At 37.5% G+C, this 18750-nt stretch overlaps 1 protein-coding gene across 1 annotated transcript in view; it reads right to left on the reverse strand.

Annotated features, from left to right (window-relative positions):
• Window positions 1-18750, reverse strand: part of LOC150108538 (tyrosine-protein phosphatase 69D-like) — a 655365-nt gene that overhangs the window by 365245 nt on the left and 271370 nt on the right. Inside the window, exon 8 of the mRNA XM_090390483.1 lies at window positions 1926-2072. Coding sequence (XP_090246609.1) covers window positions 1926-2072 — 147 coding nt within the window. The remainder of the gene's footprint in view (window positions 1-1925; window positions 2073-18750) is intronic.

Genomic DNA, 18750 nt, shown 5'->3' on the forward strand with positions numbered 1-18750 from the left:
TGCGTCAGTGTCATCATTTTTATTTTCCTATGATTCATTCAATTGTTCTGTATGCTTAACTTCATTCTCTCTTACAACGCTAAATGTCGGGTTAGTCAAATGGATTGAGGATTGGCTGACTGATAGGTATCAGAGAGTTGTGTATGGTGGGGCAATATCAAGGAAGCAGAAGGTTACAAGTGGGGTTCCACAGGGATCAGTATTAGGACCTGTACTGTTCAACCTTTATATCACTGATATTGTCAATAGATTGCAAGAGGAAATTCAGCTGTTTGCAGATAATGTGAAGTTGGGAAGGGTTATCAGTAATAGTGCAGATGTGGCAGCCCTACAAGAGGACTTGAATAAACTAGACAGATGGGCAAATGAATGGGGGTATAGGTTTAATGCAGCAAAATGTAAGGACTTGAGGTTTGGGAAACATCGATGGGACACTGCATACTCTATCGGAGGAGTTATACTGGAGGAGGCAGGGGAGACAAGAGATCTTGGGGTGATGACTGATAGAAAACTGAAATTCAGGAGCATATTGCAAAGGTGGTGAGGGTAACTCAGAGGATTGCTGCAATACTGAGAAGGACGCTAACCTGCAGAGATAAAAGAGTTATCATTCTGTTGTATAAGGCCCTGATCAGACCACACTTAGACTATTGTTCTCAGATTTGGTCCCCAGGATTTGAAGGGGATAAATTGACTGTGGAAAGGATACATTGGCAGATAACAAAGATGGTTTCAGGACTGTAGAATATGAGTTATGAGGATCGACTGAGGGAATGTGGACTGAAGAGTTTGGCTGATAGAAGAATGGGAGGTGATATGATCGAGACTTTTGTTGGCCAGTTACAGGGTAGACATTGGAGAGTTCTTTCACTTGGTGGAACGGCAGGAAGGAGCGATGACAAGGGGCCATCCCTGGAAGTTATGAAAGGAGGCTGTGCACAAGAGGGTGAGGAGTGGTTTCTTTGCATGGAGGGTGGCTGAACCTTGGAATGCATTGCCTGAGAGAGTGGTTGGAGCGGGAATAGTTAATGGGTTCAAGGAGTGGTATGATAGACTTTGCATTTCCTAAAAACGACCTACCACGATGAGTTCTTTGACTCCAAGGGGGCCTAGATGATGATGATGATAATAATAAAGATGAAAAAATAAATTGACATGATATATCAGAAAACTCATCTTGCTACCTTCTAAGTCTCGATCATATCTTCTCCCCTTCTCCTCCTAATCTTCTCCTACTTTACCTGCAAACCACACATCCTCAAATTGTCGTGATATAATCTTAGGTAGTTGCCTTTATATCATTTCCAGAATTCCTTGATGTACTAGATATTTCAGTGATCCAGATCTGCATACAACAGCCCAAGTGCAACTTGATGAATACCTTATAACAGTATACAATAACATTCTTATCCTAACATATTAGTGTTCTTCTCAATACAGCAGCAATCTCACAACTATTGCAATGTACATGGCTGAGGAATGAATCTCAAGTTAGTCATAATACAGTCTATTCAAAAGAAAAACACAAGAAATATAGCAAATTAAAAGTAAATCAATTTGACAATTGCATGCATTAATACAAATGAATGCAGTGTTGAAGAAATAATTACTACTTTTTATTTATTTGAGATTTGCAAATTTAATATTAAATTTAATATTAAATTAATTTAATAATATTTAATATTAAATTTAATATTAAATTAATTTAATAATATTTAATATTAAATTTAATATTAATAATATTTAATTTAATTTAATATTAAATTAAAATCTCTGAGATTTTAATTTAATATTAAAATCTAAGAGAATTTATAATGCCAAAGTATTTATTATATAAATATACCAACAATGAATATTATTAAATACATTTCATATATCAACTATCATAATAAAAAAATAAATCTATATTTTACATGAGAACTAACCTATTAAATGATTCTGCAATATATGCTCCATGTCCATCTTCATTATGAACATCTTCGTAGGTGGTAACATTCAAACTTTGTGGATTGACAGGAAGCACTGATAAGGGTTCACCTTTGCCTAGCTTGATAATTATCACCCGATAGCATCTGAAAATAACAGTTCCAACATTATCAGCATGTGGGATATGTTATATTGTGAAGCCAGTGGTTATATGCATGATTCAAAATAAGAATGCAGAATATATGTAAGCATGTATACAGTTGCACAAATATAGGGGAGGGGATAAAAAAACAGTGTTAACAAAGCAAATTTAATATACAAATTAAAAGTAGTGCAAATGGTTAGTACTATCATTTGTATTGATTTTTATATGTACTACTACTATCTTCTATAAAAATATAGCAATGCACATCTTTTAATTAAATTTTTTAATAATGATTTATCTAAAGGTTTCTTTCTATATAAGAGGTATAGCTCAGAAAAATGTTTTTACTTACACTGAAACTACAATAAATTGAAAATCAGATTAATGATTTTCCTAATTATAATTATAACATGGTTTCATTATGAGATCAATACAATAGTGAGAGTAAAAAATGAGTTACATTATGACCTAAATATTTTTATTAAATTATATCTATTAAAGATTTACCATATGCAGGAAGAGACTAAAAATTAAAACCTTTTGCAGTTATTTATGCAGCAAGTAAATTAACGTTTTATATATGTTCTTAAGGATTTATAATCTTTGGCATTCTTCTTCTTATTGTGCTATCTTCTATCGAAGGTCAGCGACCATCTTGGCGAACAAACTGCGCTCTTGTGCTAATCTGAGCAGTTGTGCACTGCTCTTTCCTGTCCATGTCTTGATGTTGTCAAACCATGATATTCTTTTCTTCCTCTAGTTCCTTTGCCATCAATTCTTCCTACCAAAATAGTTTGTAGAAGTTGGTATTTGCTGTTTCTCATGATGTGGCCAAGATATGATGTTTTTCGTTTCTTGATTATTTGTACAAGATGTTTAACTTTGCCAATGGATTTTAAGACATCTTCATTGGTAATTTTTTCTGTCCATGATATCTTTAGCATTCTTCTGTATAGCCACATCTCAAAGGCTTCGATTTTCTTGATGGTTGTCGCCTTCAATGACCATGTTTCAACTCCATAGAGCAGAATAGACCACACGTAGCATTTCAGCATTCGGCATCTGACTTCCATGTTTAGGTCTTTATTGCAGAATAGTGTTCTCATTTTCATGAAGGACTGCCGTGCAACTTCAATCCTTGTCTTTATATCTATTTCTGGATCCCACCGTTCATTAAGCCAGCAACCAAGATATTCATATCTTGACACTTGATCAATATTTTTTCCATTGAGTGTCAGTTTCATTGATGAGGCTGGATGTTTGCTGATGATCATGTATTTTGTCTTGTTGATGTTTATATTTATTCCCATTCTTTGGCTTTCTATGTATACTCTGTCAACGAGTTTTTGGAGATCCATAATGTTATCTGCAATTAGCACGGTGTCATCTGCATATCGTAGGTTGTTAACAATCTTTCCATTTATTGCGATTCCCTCTGGACATTCCCTTTGGCATTATAATTTATTAAAATTAAAAAGGTAACAGACCAAAAAGGATTCGGATGTAAATTGAATATTAGCTAAATTATAGAATGAAAAGATCTTAACACATTAATATATTGACAATAACAAAAAATCTCACATAAAATACAACAACAGCATGATATATATGTTTTACTAAGGTTAAAAAATATCTTTCAACATGATGATTTAGCGCCAGCTTCTACTTTACCAGGGGGGGGGGGTTAAGTAGACAGGCAAGGAATCACTTCCTGAACCTTTGATTGGATTAGATACATGGAAAAATTCAGTGATTCCTATAGGGCATATAGGTAGGCAGGCAATTCCCCTGCCTATATACCTCTGGTAAAGTGAAAGCTGTTACCAAGCATCCTTGCCATATCAAGGTGAAGATAACAATTAAGGAAGAAAATCTACTCTGTTCATCTTATAGTATATAAAATGGAATCTTATATAATATGAGATCAATTCGTCAACTGTATTATTATTATTATTATTCAGGCCTCCATGGAGTAAAAAGCCTCATCGTGGGAGGTCCTTCCTAAGAACATAAAGTCTGTCAAGCCTCATCGAGGGGAGGTTCCCCCCCCTAAGAAACACAAAGTCTATCATACCACTCCTTCAACTCACTGACCGTTCTCGCCCTCACCACTCTATCAGGTAATGCATTCCACGGCTCAACCACCCTCCATACAAAGAACCACTCCTTACCCTCTTGCTCACAGTTCCTTTCGTAACTTCCAGGGATGGCCTCTTGTCATCACTTCTTCCCGCTGTTCAACCAAGTGAAAGAACTCCCCCAGTGTCGACCCTGTAACCACCTCTCAACAGTTTAAAAGTCTCAATCATATCACCTCTCCTTCTTCTATCTGCCAAACTCTGCAGTCCACATTCCCTCAGCCGATTCTCATAACTATCCTTGTACAGTCCTGAGACCATCTTTGTCATCCGTCTTTGTATCTTTTCCACAGTTAATTTATCTCCTTCAAATCCTGGGGACCAAATCTGAAAACAATAATCCAAGTGTGGTCTGATCAGAGACTTATACAACGGAATGATAACACTCTTATCTCTGTAGGTCAGTGTCCTTCTCATAATTGCAGCAATCCTCTGTGTTACCTTCACCACCTTTGCAATATGTCCCCTAAACTTCAGGTTTCTATCAATCATCAACCCTAGAGCTCTTGTCTCCCCAACTTCCTCCAGTATAACCCCTCCCATAGAGTATGCAGCATCCCATCGATGTTTCCCAAACCTCAAGACCTTACATTTTGCTGCACTAAACTGACACTCCCATTCATTTGCCCATCTATCTAGCTTATTCAAATCCTCTTGCAGGGCTGCCGCATCTGCACTATTACTAATAATCCTCCCCAGCTTCGCATCATCTGCAAACAACTGAATATCCCCTTGCAATCCACTGGCAATGTCATTGATATAAAGGTTAAACAATATAGGTCCTAGTACTGAGCCCTGTGGGACCCCACTTGTAACCTTCTGTCCCCTTGAAACTGCTCCACCATACACAACTCTCTGATACCTATCAGAAGCCAATCCTGAATCCAGTTGACCAATCTGACATCCAGACCCATGTGTTGCAACTTAAATATCAGCTTATCATGTGGCATCCTGTCAAATGCCTTTGCTAAGTCTAAGAAAATTGCAGTATATGCCTTTCCCCCCATCTAATGTTCTTCTAACTTTATTATAAAAGGCTAGCATATTGCTAAAACAAGAGTGCCCTTTCACAAATCCACGTTGACTCTCACAGATAACATTACCCTCATCTGCCTAGTGCTGTATATGGTCACTCACTACTTTCTCCAAGATCTTAACAACTACTGATGACACACAAAATGGCCTATAATTAGACACTTCCAGTCTGTTACGACCCTTATGCAATGGCACTATCTTACCTTCCTTCCATTTCCTGGGCACCTTTGCCGAAGCCAGACGTTCATTGAAAAGCCAGGTTAAAGGCACTGTCAGTTCCCTAGCACATTCTCTCAAAACTCGTGGTGAAATACCATCCAGTCCAAAAGCTTTATTGACATCCAGAGTACTCAGTATCTGAAACACACTCTCCTTCTGTACCTCTAAACCTTGAACCTGCCCTATCCCTCTAGCATTAAAACTGACTCCTCCAGGATGAAATACTCCAATAAAGTGGTCATTGAACAATTCCACTATGTCCTCTGCATCAGTCACTCTATTCCCATTTTTATCCCACAATATCATTCTTCCACAGTCATTTCTCCTCCTGCTGGTCACATAGCTAAAAAATTCCCTAGGATTTTCTTTGCATCTTAGGGCCAATCTGCTCTCATATTCCAGTTTCGCTTTCCTTACCACACTAGTCACTCTTCTGGCCTGTGTCTTATATTCTTCACGCATCCTCTCTTCACACGTCTCCTTATATCTCTTCCATAGCCTCTTTTTCACATGCAATTCCCGTTTAATATTGTTTGTCATCCACTTTACTCCAAATTGTGTCCTTTTCTTCCCTCGTGGTATACAACTTACCATTGCTGCTAACAAATATTCTTTCACAATTTCCCACGCACTAACGATATCCCGTCTTCCAATTCCTCCCTCCATGAAACTTCTCGAAGTTGACATCTAAGACTATTATAATCACCTGCATTATAATTCCACATAAGTTCCCATCTGTTTGATACTCCTGCATGTCTATTCATTTTCCAAGTCAAAACCATATGGTCACTCTCTCCAACTGGTGGGAGAGATGTCATCTCAGTTATTATCAACTCTTCTGATGCTATAACCAAATCTAAAACTCTTGAACCTCTTGTTCCCTCTGTTACATGTTGCCTAAGACATTTGTTCCTCAAGAATTCTAGAAATTCCATTCCACTATTGCTACATGCATCTTCCTCTCTCCAATTTATACTACTGTAGTTAAAATCTCCCATAACAATCATTCTTCTTGCACTTGCCAAACTTAGCTGTCTAAACATCTCCTGGTCCCCATCCTCCGTGCTCCTGGGTATGTAGTAACACCCCACTAAATATCCTGTCTTGCCTACCTCTACCTCACACCATATGCTCTCAAAATCATTTGTCTCACTTCCTTCCAAAGCCTCCACTCTTAGAGGACATAGGTCATCACTTATCATAAGCAGTATCCCACCACCACGCTTTCCCCTCCTATCCTGACGAAAAATGCTATACCCAGTGACTTCTATTCCTGTTATTATATCCCCTTCTGTCAACCACGTCTCAGTGAGCCCAATAATTTTTGGCCAGGCTGATGCTATCTGCACCATCAATTCCTCTCCCTTATTCCGAATACTCCTGTCATTAGTATAAAGCATATAAATGCCATTGTTTCTATATCCAGCATTATCCCTTCTAGACTCCACTGGGCTCAGCGTTACTGACATCATCTCCCTTCTCCCAAGTATCCATTCCCACAAGAGGCTCACCCCTACATGTTATGCCTTTATCATATCATATCATCTCTCCACCCCTTTTCTTTTATTCTCCTACCGATTTACCAAATTGTGTAGCTAACATTCCTTCAGTTGTTATTATTCCACAATTCTGGCATTACCTTACATGATTTTCTTATTTTCTCTACACAATTTCCCTATCTTCATCAGACAGTATTATAGTTTGGATGTGATCACAGGTAATCAGATTAAGGCCACTTGGATGAAAGAGGAAGGATAACATCCTTATCCTAGCTCATCAGGTGTGAGAAGCAGGTTTTTTACATGAAAATTGTGAATGATTGGAATGCATTGCCTGAGAGCATGGTATCTGCAGAGAATTGAAGTTGGCCAAGGGTGGGGAAAGTGGTGAACCCATGGCTGTCCCCTCTATCTGTTTGTAGAATTTTCCCTGCCAAACGAAATAGCCTGAGTTCATTGTGAACTAAAATAGGGTTGAGATAACGGGAGGAAATTTAGCTTGGATTAGCTCTAAGGTTTCCTTGAGTGGGACATTTGTGAATAAGGAGGAGACGTCAAAGCTGACCATTATGTCAGTATGTTGGAGTGTAAGGTTTTCTACACTGGCTTTGAAGTGGGCTGAGTTTTTTATGTGTGATGGTGTGTTGCCAGTATAGTGTGTCAGTGCTTTGGCTAAATGTTTAGCTAATTTGTATGTGGGAAGAATCAATGTCATCCACTATGGGACGTAATGGCACATTTTGTTTATGTATTTTTGGGAGTCCATATATATGGGGGGGGGGGCTAGAGTTAATGGTTTTAATTTGTTAGTAACTTCCACAGGCCAAGAAGTGACCTTCTTAAGGAGCCTATGGAGTTTTCTAATTTGTGAGTTGGTGGGGTTGTATTCAATAGGGAGGTAAGTAGCCTGATCTAACAATAAAATCTTAAGCTTACCTGTGTAGTCAGTTTGGTTGAGCACCACGGTAGTGTTCCCCTTATCTGCTTTGGTGATTACCATTTCTTTGTTTTTCTTCATTTCCTGTAGAGCCTTATATTCACTATTGGATATGTTGGTTTTTGGTGGTCTTGCTTTGGTGAGAACACCGGCTACATCCAGTCTAATATCATTGGCGATGTGGTTTGGAAGCTGGAGGATCCCACATTCAATCTGGATCATTATTTCCTCGGCCGGTATTTTTCTAGGAGCAATGCCGAAGTTGTGGCCATGCGAAAGAGCATTGAGTGCTTCAGGCTTCAAAATAACTGAAGAAAGGTTGATTACAATGTTGGTTGATAGTTTTGGTTCGGAGGTCGAGTTCTTTTTTTTTTTTAAGTCTGTTTTTTTCTTCTGTCCAGAGCGCATTTATTAATGAAAAAGCACGTGCAACATCTGCATCAGTTCCTGGCAGTTCTAAACAAAAACTAACCAGGTATTTAATACTCCCAGAATTTATACCCTGCTTTGTAAAATGAGCAAACATTTCACACCATTTATCATTGACACTTTGATTCTTCTGTTCACTCCACACTTGAAATTTGCTTTCACAATATTTTTTCACACATACAAACTCATCAAATAAGTCCTCTTCATTCACAGTAAAACTTGGTGACACTGTCTGTATGAATATGTAGCTTTCTTGTATGTTCTTCCAAGTTACAGGATCCTTTCCCTTCAAATTAATCCAATCCATAGACTGAAGAGGTGTGAGAAATGGTGTACACCACTCCTGAATATATTCAATACAGGTGCAGTAGAAATCTACTGCACAGCTTTCAAACTTTTCAACTGTTATGTGTCCTCCTTTTTCTAATTCTTGCAACTGTTTTCTCACAGTAGTTGTAAGAAACTTTTCTGCCTTCCTACAATTTAACCTTTCCATAAGTTTGTTTGTTTCATCCATCACTTCAATTACTGTTATATCTTGCTTTTCAATGCATTTAATGGTATCATAAAAGTTTTTTAACTGGCTGGCAAGGAAATGCAGGAGTGTAATTGAAAGTGGATTTTCAAAGAAATTTTTGAGACTGATAGGACATTTGTCAATAGAAAGAAAATATGACTTCAATGGAGGAAACAAATCAATAACCCTCTGGATTGCAGGCAAAAGAGAGAACTATCTTGTCTTGCTGCTACCCAAAACAGTTTTATACTCTGTGTTTGTGAATTCACAAAATGATTTAAGTTCCTCAACTCGTACACAATATATGTGGAAATGTTGGTAAATTTTGTTAATTATTAACTGAAGATCGATAGGTAAGCAATCTGCAGCAGTCTGCACAGCATTATGTATCACATGTGCAGGGCAACCAATTCCAATTAAATTGTTCACAGTGTTTTCTTGCATTCTGAAGTACATATTATTCTTTCCCTTTCTCTTCTTTCTACCCAAGTTTGTATGTGTATTATCTGCTAATATAGCAATAACCTTTTTCAGGAGATATAACTTCTGTAACATTTCCAACACATAAGAAAATAAAAATTCTTAAGTTTCACCACCTAAATTAATGAACTCCAACACATTCACCTTCACACCTTTTTCTGGATGATAATTTCTAATGACCAGAGGCACTAATTTCATGTTAAAGTGGTTTTGATGAATCAATTAGTACTGATATAAAACGAACTTCATTTAGCTCTTCCTCGATCTGCTTTGTCGCTAATGGTGCAATAACATTGGTTATTATTGCCTTTCACTTTGTTTGCGAACACTTGAATTTATCGTTGAAAATTTTTTTTCACAATGGTTGTTGTGCAGTCCATGGAGTTACAGCTGTGGTTATGCACCACTGTGTGATATGAGAAGGTTGCTTCCTGTGCTGCCAGTGATAACTCTTTTTCCCTTTCACTTTTGGTTTTCACAATTAAAAAATTACTTATACTGCAGTTGGAAGCCTTACTTCGAACAGCAGCTTTATGTTTTTTCATTTTCATGTGGTTGACTACGTCTTACCGACCACCATGTGAAATGCAAAATTTACAGTTACATAAAGTACATTCCACATTTTCATCTACACCTTTAATGAAAGGAAATTCTCTTCTAATATTATTGATAATACTGCACTCTTATGTTTCAGCATTATAGGGGTTTGATAACGATAAAAATTATAACATGTCAAGTATTGATAAAGTAAGATACTGTTATAACAGAAGCATGGGAAAGAAGGACATCGCCATTAGTTACTATTAGTTATTATTAGTTAGTTATATTATTTCTAATACTAATGATTATTATTATAAATAATAAATACATAAAATTTATTATTATCAACATTGTAATAGAAATTGGCCAAAAACGAAATAAAATCCATTTATCCTTTTTTTCCTGAAGGATACTTAAAAAAGCGAGACTTTTGGAATTAACTCGGGACATTTTTATAAAAAATGTTACTGTCCCAGGAAAAATGGGATGAATGGGAACCCTACTTTTAACCACACTCAGCACTGATGTGCTATAGGTCTTGTGATTTTTTGTTTGTGGGTCAGATATTTAAAAAAAAAAAAAAAAATTAATTAACCTAGATACCAGTAAAGCCTTCTGGTCCTGATGCTGCTCCACAGTTGTACTCAAATGTTGTGTTCCAGAAATAATACCTATCCTATATCATTCTAGGAGTGCATCTTTCTTGTCTTATTAAACTTTCTTCTTCACTACAGTGGGAGTCTGCCTTCTCTCCCAGGTATTTGCCTTACCTAAGTAGGCAAATATAGCAGAGGAATGGCAGGCAGCTACATTAAATTCAAATGCCTCAAATCCATATGGATTATATTGCTAAAAGAAGTGTTGATAATGCCACAGTGCACATGGAAGTTGTAGAAGTTACATCCAACTCATCCAGAATTATTGCCATTAGATTACACGCAAAAGAAAGAAAAACTTTTATTAAAATAATACAAACATATGTGCCTGATTCTTCACATCCAGAAGAAGATCATATTGATTTCTACCAACAACTACAAGAGAATAATAAATTTAGTTTAATCCTTTATCTGCGTGTGAGCAAACAAAGTTTGTGCCTGAAAGTATCTTCAGGACTGGGGTACGGTAGTACAACACCAGGCAACTCGTTGCAAAGGTGGAGCAAGCTTACATCACTCCTATCTCAGTATCTCCCATAATGCAAAACACATCTCCTTGCAGATATGTATAATGTTATGTATTAAGGGAAGGGCCACTACCCAGACTAGTTTCAATCTCTACCTATAGGAGTTGCCAAACGGTGTACCACCTTTTTTATTAAATTACTCTGGATTTAGAGAAAGATGTTGAAAGTTTATTTTTCACTTGGTTAGACTATTTAGCAACTCCTATAGGTAGAGATGACCTTGCTATTGCTTCTGCCTGGTATCTCCACATCTGGGCCTGGCTCCCACTGAAGAGACCTCAATAAAGGTCGAAACTAGTCTGGGTAGTGGCCCTTTCCTTAATGCATAACATTATACATATCCGCAAGGAGATGTGTTTTGCATTATGGGAGATACTGAGATAGGAGTGATGTAAGCTTGCTCCCCCTTTGCAATGAGTTGCCCAGTGTTGTACTACCTTACCCCAGTCCTGAAGATACTTTCAGGCGCAAACTTTGTTTGCTCACACTTGGATAAAGGATTAAACTAAATTTATTATAGTCTAACCAAGTGAAAAATAAACTTTCAACTACAAGAGAAAATTGACAGAACATAAAAAAAAAAAAATCTGCTAATTATTGATGATTTTAAAGCCAGAGTTAGACAATATTTAGACAATATGCATGATGTAATGGGTAAATTTCGAATAGACACAAGAAAAGTGAGAGGGAAATATTTGCTTTATTTCTGTAGAGAAAACAATCTTATAGTTAAAAACACTATGTTTTATCATAGAACTTCCAATAAATACACCTGGACTTCAACACTCATATACTAAAAAACTGCATTGATTACTTCCTAATTCACAAAATTGTAAACTCCTCTGTTTTGAATGTTAAATGATAACACCAGGAAGGTTTGTGTAAATAAGGCTCCAGGTTCACATAAGTTTTTTGACTAATTGAAAATAAGTGTGTTTATGTGTAAGAGCTGCATCAGAAGTTTTGCACTTCCAGTGTTTGTAGTGTGGGGGCATGTCTGTTTAACAAGATTGTTAAACTTAGCACACACAACATGATGAAAGGCAAGTCATAGCATAAGTGTGTGCAAAAGACAAATAAGGTAGACAGCGTAGATTTCTCAAAGATGGTACAGTGCCATGAGTGTAGTAAGTATGAGTGGGAAGATGTCATAGACGTGTATGTGAAGACGCAGAATAAGAGAAAAGAATGAGTGTGGGTATGTAAGAAGTGCAATATTCTGATAGACCATGGTGTCATAAGGAATATTCAGAGTATGTGTGGAAATGATAGCTTCGAAAAAAGTTCAATCGATGATTCAGCAGGTGATAATTTACACAATGTTAAAAAACAGAGTGAAATTAATGAAAATGTAGGCAATAATGATGATGTCATAAAACAAAATGCAGTTAATGGTAAGGCAACGAGCAGCACTGAGAGTGAATAACTGTGTGAATGACAATAAAATAATGAGAGTGAATGACAGTGAAAAAAGGACACAAGATTTGAATGCTGAGTTGGTGAAGATGAGGCAAGAGATGAGGTGGATGCAGAGTGAAATTAAGATAATTGTAGGTAGGTACGAAGAGTGAATGCTGTGAGTGGTGTTGTATGGTGATTTGATTATTAGAGGTGTGATAAAAAAGAAGTTGCACAAAATTTGTTCTCCTGGAGGTAAAATGAATAGAGTGATTGAGGCACTGGATATGAAGACTAAGAGAGCAAAGGAGTTGGTAGTTGTAGTAGGGACAAATGACTTGACTGGGGGGGGGGGAAGAAGGAGAATGTAAGAGTGGATATCAGGAGGTTGTTGAGAACGATAAAATATAACGTGTGATATGAAAGATAAGCAGTGTATTGCCTAGTATGACAGTGATGAGATGAGGCAGAGAATAAGAATTATGAAGTATGTTAGAAGAAATGTGTGAATATAAAGGAATGCAGTTTGTTAATGTGTGGAATGAGTTTGAAGGAAGAAATGAAATTTGTATGAGTGATGGACTGCATTTGAATGGTTTTGATGTAAGTCATTTGGATAGACTGCTGCTAAAAGGGAAAGTAATCAGTGTAGAGAATAAATCTGAACAAGTAAGAAGTGATGTGAAAGAATGGGAAAGTATGGAAGGAGAGATTGAAGTGGTGCTTATGAATGAGGAAGTGGGTCACATGAGTGTAGAAAATGAGAGAACAAGTGTGCAAGACAAAAAGGGAAATGGTGAAATTTAGAGTGGACAGGGGGACACAGTGTGAGAAAGGGTGATGCTCCAAGAGGATGTCAAGAGGATGTGTGTGTGTGTGTGTGTGTGTGTGTGTGTGTGTGCGCGCATGTATGGACAAAAAGGTAAGCAGATGACCTGAGATGTAGGGAAAATATTTGGATTCGAAGAGTTTTCTGGGAGATAAGGAGAAAAAGAAATTGCTTGAGGAAAGTATGGTGAAATCACATCTAATAAGTGGTAAGTAAAATTTGTTATAGACACAAAAATGAGCTATTATGTTTGTATATGAAGATAGCAGAAGTATCAGAAACAAGTGATAAGAAATGTTGCATCGATCGAGTTTCTTCATCCCAAAATTGTAGGCATAACTGAGATATGGTTGGATGACGATGACATCCTTACAGGAACAGAGATGGAAAGGTGTGATGTATGTCATGATCATAGAAAGGGTAAAAAGGGAGGCAGAAGCTATTGATGATAGAAAAAGAGTTATGTCCATACCAGATAGAGATGCAAGGGAGAAATAGTGGTAATAGATATCAGGCAGTATAGGGTCAGACAGAGGTGGATAGAATGAAATACATTGGTGGATGCTCCTATAGACCTTGTAATGTGGAGTGGAGTGACCGGTAAATTTAAAAAACAAATTAGCCAACAAATAGAAAAAGGGTGATCATTATGGGTGATTTTAATTACATCAATATATATTGATTATTTAAAGCTCAGGAGACAGCTTGGAGCTGTAGTATGGAATGAAGAGTTTGGTGGAAAGGAGATCAATGCTGCTTGGGTGACATTCAAGAACATTCTAATGTCCAAGTGCATTCTAAAGGTCAGAAGATTAAATAAGGTAGGTATGAAATGGATGAATGAGGAGATTATGCATGCAGTACAGAGAAAAAAGCTTTATGGAGGCAACATAAGAAGGACGATAATAATCAATCCCATGAGGAATACAAAGAACAGGCAAGGAGGGTGACTTGGTTGGTAAGGGCAGCAAAAGTTCAATATGAGCAGTAGTTAGCTAATGAAGCACCCCCAAAAAAATATGCCAAGGAGTTTTTTTTGATATGTAACCAGCAAAGTCCGCACGGTTAACCAAGTGGTTATGCACTTTGCAACCATATGCCTGGGAAAGGAGTGTCCTGTGTTCGATTCCCATTGATGATGTGAAAAGCGTAAGGGTCTTTCTCAGACACAGCCAAGTTAGCCGGTCTTGGGTGTGGACTGCAGAGCTTTTCCTCCTGTATGCAGGCAAACTGGCCCTGTGAACACACGCTTCTACAGACATAGGATACCTTCAAGAATAAGGAGTAACCAACTGAAATCCTATTCCACAGGATTTCAGTTCTGGATGCCTACACGGTAAAAAGTGTAGGTCTACAAATGAGTGTAAATCAGGGAGGAGGGGAACCAGCATGATGGCATTAGAGAAATATTATGGATGAAGAAATAATGAAGAAATATTAATTGGAGAAAATGACAAGAACAACTGCTACAGAGGAAATAGTTGAGATATATAATGAGCAGTTCATAAAGGTCTTTCATCCATGTGAATGTGACATCAGGAAGAGTTTGAGAGCAGTGGATGATGATTTGTAGACACTGACTGGCAATGAGGAAGAAGTATATTAGGCATTAAGCAAACTTGATATTATATGGTAGGACTTGATGATACATCACTGCGTATTATGAAGAAATGTGACAGGGCATATTTGACATATTTGTTTAATATGAGTCAAGTTCCAAAGGAGTGGAAGAAAGGCAAGATTGTACTGCTTCATAAAGCAGATGATAGAAGTCAACCATCAAATTACAGGCCGATCTGTTTGTCAGGTGTTGTGGTTCAAATATTGGAAAGACTGGTGAGAATCAGAATCCAGAACTGGATTGACAACAATGGTATTATCTTTCATGGACAGAACATCTCTACAAAATGGAAGACATGTTTTAATAATCTATTTACTCATGACAGCAGCAGCACTGGATGCAGGAGATGGATACACAGTAGCATACTTAGACTTTGCAAAGGCTTTTGATAAGATTACCGCATGATAAGTTGATAGTCAAACTACAGGAAATGGGACCGGATATTAGACTACTGCATTGGATTGGAAATTGGCAGTCTGATAGATATCAACAAGTTGTGTGTATAAAGGAGCAATATCCCAGAAGAAGAGGAAAGTCACTAGTGGTGTGACTGAGGGATATGTTTTAGGGCCATTGCTGTTTAATCTGTATGGTAATGATATTGGTAATGATTTGAATGGGGGTTTACAGCTGTTTGCAGATGATGCAAAGTTATGCTGAACTAGGAGGAGTACAGCAGATGATGTGGTTTTACAAAAAGCCTTGAATAGACTGAGTGAATAGGACATGAGTGGGGACTTCAGTTCAATGTTGTTCAATGTGAGGTTTTAAAATTTGGAAAACAAAGATGGGATGTAGAATGTTGGAGGAGGTCCAGAGGCAATCAACAAAAATAGTTTCTGATCTCTGGAATGTTGAATATGAAGAAATGTTGAGAAGATGCAATGTGCAGAGTCTAGTAGATAAGAGGGAGTGGGGTGATATGATAGAGACATACAAGTTAGTAAGGGATTGTAATAGGATTAATGTTGAAGAGGTTTTCCATAAAATGGTGAGAGATTGGGAAAAACAAAAGGAATATAAGAAGTGTGTGAGCAGGGGAGTGAGAAGCAAGTTTTTGCATGGAGAGTTGAGAATTAAAATATGTTTAAGGAGAAGTATGATCAGCTGTGTATATGACAAAAGGGACCTCCTAGATGAGTCTGTGACGATAATAATAATAATAATAATAATAATAATAATAGTGAATTTGATGGGCTAAAACACTTATACAATGGGTTTGCATCTGAATGCTTTTGTGTTCATGACTGGAAAAATGTTGCTGAATGAAGTGAAAGCAGATGTGCAAAATCAGAGAACTAGAGCTTTTAGGATGGGTAGGGGGGAATTGTTGAGCAGATATGCAGACATCAGTGAGGCAATTCAGTGCAAGAATGTGTATAATATGCCTAACTTAGTACCACTGGTAACAAACCAGAATGGGATAGTTAGTATAAAGCATCAGGATAGCAGTGGTCCTAAGGAGCTTTTGTAGTTTATATACAGTAATGCCAGGGACATTCAGAACAAGCAGGAAGAATTTTTGGCACTGGTTAGTTCACCCTGGCTAAAGGTTATTGGTATTAGTGACACATGGCTGACAGAAGATGATAAAGTTAGTGGGATAGTATGTGAAGGATATAGTGTGTTCAAGGAGGATAGAGAGAAAAGAATGGGGGGAGGAGTGGTATTGCTGACAACCTATGAGCTGTAACCAAAGAGAATAGAAGTTCAACTGCAGGCCAGTGAAAATAGCACATTTGAAGCTATCTGGTGTGAGATAGATGTCAGCAGAACAAAATATACAGTTGGATGCTGCAATAGACCAGGGGATGAAAAAGATAATGGACATAGTATGTATTGGCATTTGCCAATACATACTATGCCCATCATTGAGTGGAAGGCAGGTAATTATAACAGGGGATTTCAATTATGGGAACATAGATTAGAAGGAGGAGAGGACACATGAGAGACAGAAAAATGGAATTTGCACAGTTACTAAGAGATAATTACCTGAGACAGCATGTGATGGAACACACCAGGGTTTGAGATGCTCGTTCTAGTAATTGCATATGAGAAATTGTATATAGGGAATATGACCACATTGCCACCAACTGGTGAGAGTGATAATATGGTCTTGATCTGGAAGGTGGCTAAATATGTGGAATTTCGCTAAGATGGGGTATATGGGAATTATGGCTGGTAAATATGACAAGCTAAGGAGACTGCTTGGATTGGCACCATGGCATGTAAAACTGCAAGGGCTGGATGTTGATAGTGCATGGGAAGTGGTAAAAGAGTGTTTGAGGGAAGTAATGGCAGACTGTATACCTAGAGTCAGGAGAGTAAATCAAGTGGAAATTAAATGAATGAATATCATCATTAAGCTGGAGATGGAAAAAAAAAAAGAAAAAATTGTGGAGGGAATTTAAGGAGAAAGGTGACCAGCAGGAACATGAACAGTACATGGCACAGGCCAGAAGAGTAACTAGTGTGGTAAGAAAGGCAAAGCAGAGTATGAAAGGAAATTAGCAATGCAAGCTAAATATAATTAATCCCAAACTGTTTGTTCAATATGCTGCAAGTAAAAGAATGTTTATGGCAGAATGATTTTAATGAATGGACATAACTAAATCAGTCTAAATAGTAGAATTAGCATGTGAACATTTTGCAAGAGTATATCATCCAGGTGATAATATTGCAGCAATGAGAGAGAGGCAAAGACTTATATGGGAACTGAGGAAAATGAAATAGAGGTGCATAGCATATTACAGAACCTTAATGTGAATACAGCTGTGGGTCTAGATGGTACACAGCTCGAGTTTTACGTGAAGCTGTGAGTGAGTTCTCAGTGCTCTTGACCCTATTGTTTAATCTAAGTCTGAGCTCTGAGTTAGTCATGAGAGGGTAGAAAGAGAGGAAAATAATTCCACTGTATGGATGAGACTCCAAGACTGATTTAGCAAATTACTGACCAATTAGCATATCAGAAGTTGTTGTCAAAGTAATGAAGAAGTTGGTCAAGAGCAAAATACAGGATGGATAGATGGAAATGGAATACTATATGCAGGGCTGGTTTTGTGAAGGATAGGCTATGCCTCAGTGACAGCTGAGTTAGATAAAGATAATGGGTTGACAGTGATACTGATGGAATTTGCAAAAGCCTTTTGACTGTATACCACATGAAATTCTAATCAGTAAACTGCAGAATATGGGGATGGATATAGGGTTGGTGAGGTGGATAGGAGGGTGGGTGATGGAGAGATATCAGAATAGTTTATTCAGGAGTAGAGTTCAAAAGAAGACCTGTGACTAGTGGTGTGCTACAGGGTTCGGTTCTTGGACCACTACTGTTTAATTTATACATTAATGTTATAGGAAAGAATCCAAGAAGAACCGTTCAGTTGTCTGCCAATGATGCAAAGGTAGAGCAATAGTCAATACTGATAAGTTCAAAATTTTGCAGGATGATTTGGATTGGCATACTGGGCAAAGGAGAATGAATGTCAATTTAATGTGTGGCAAAGTGTAAGGTTATGCATTTTGGAGTGAAAAGATTACTAGCTGTATACCACATTGGTGGAAGTGTACTCCAATAAATTGATGAAGCCCAAAACTTGGGAGTGTTAGTGGATAGGGAGTCGTCAAAGTTTAGGTGGCACATAGCAAAAGTGGCTAAAGTAGCGCATCAGATTACTAGGTTACTGAAGAATACTTTAACGAGGATTGACAAGCAGGTTATTGTTCCTCTTTATCGAGCATTGGTAATATTCCATCTTGACTACTGCATGCAGATCTGGGTGATAAGGTTTCTTGGTAATGAGGAGGAGATGGAGAGGATCCAGAGGCAAGTGACCAAGATTGTAGCAGATCTA

Source organism: Typopeltis vanoorti, chromosome 3, assembly GCF_054136105.1.
Source record: "Typopeltis vanoorti isolate ZY-2024b chromosome 3, IOZ_Tvanoo_1.0, whole genome shotgun sequence".
In the NCBI taxonomy this organism is placed as follows: domain Eukaryota; kingdom Metazoa; phylum Arthropoda; class Arachnida; order Uropygi; family Thelyphonidae; genus Typopeltis; species Typopeltis vanoorti.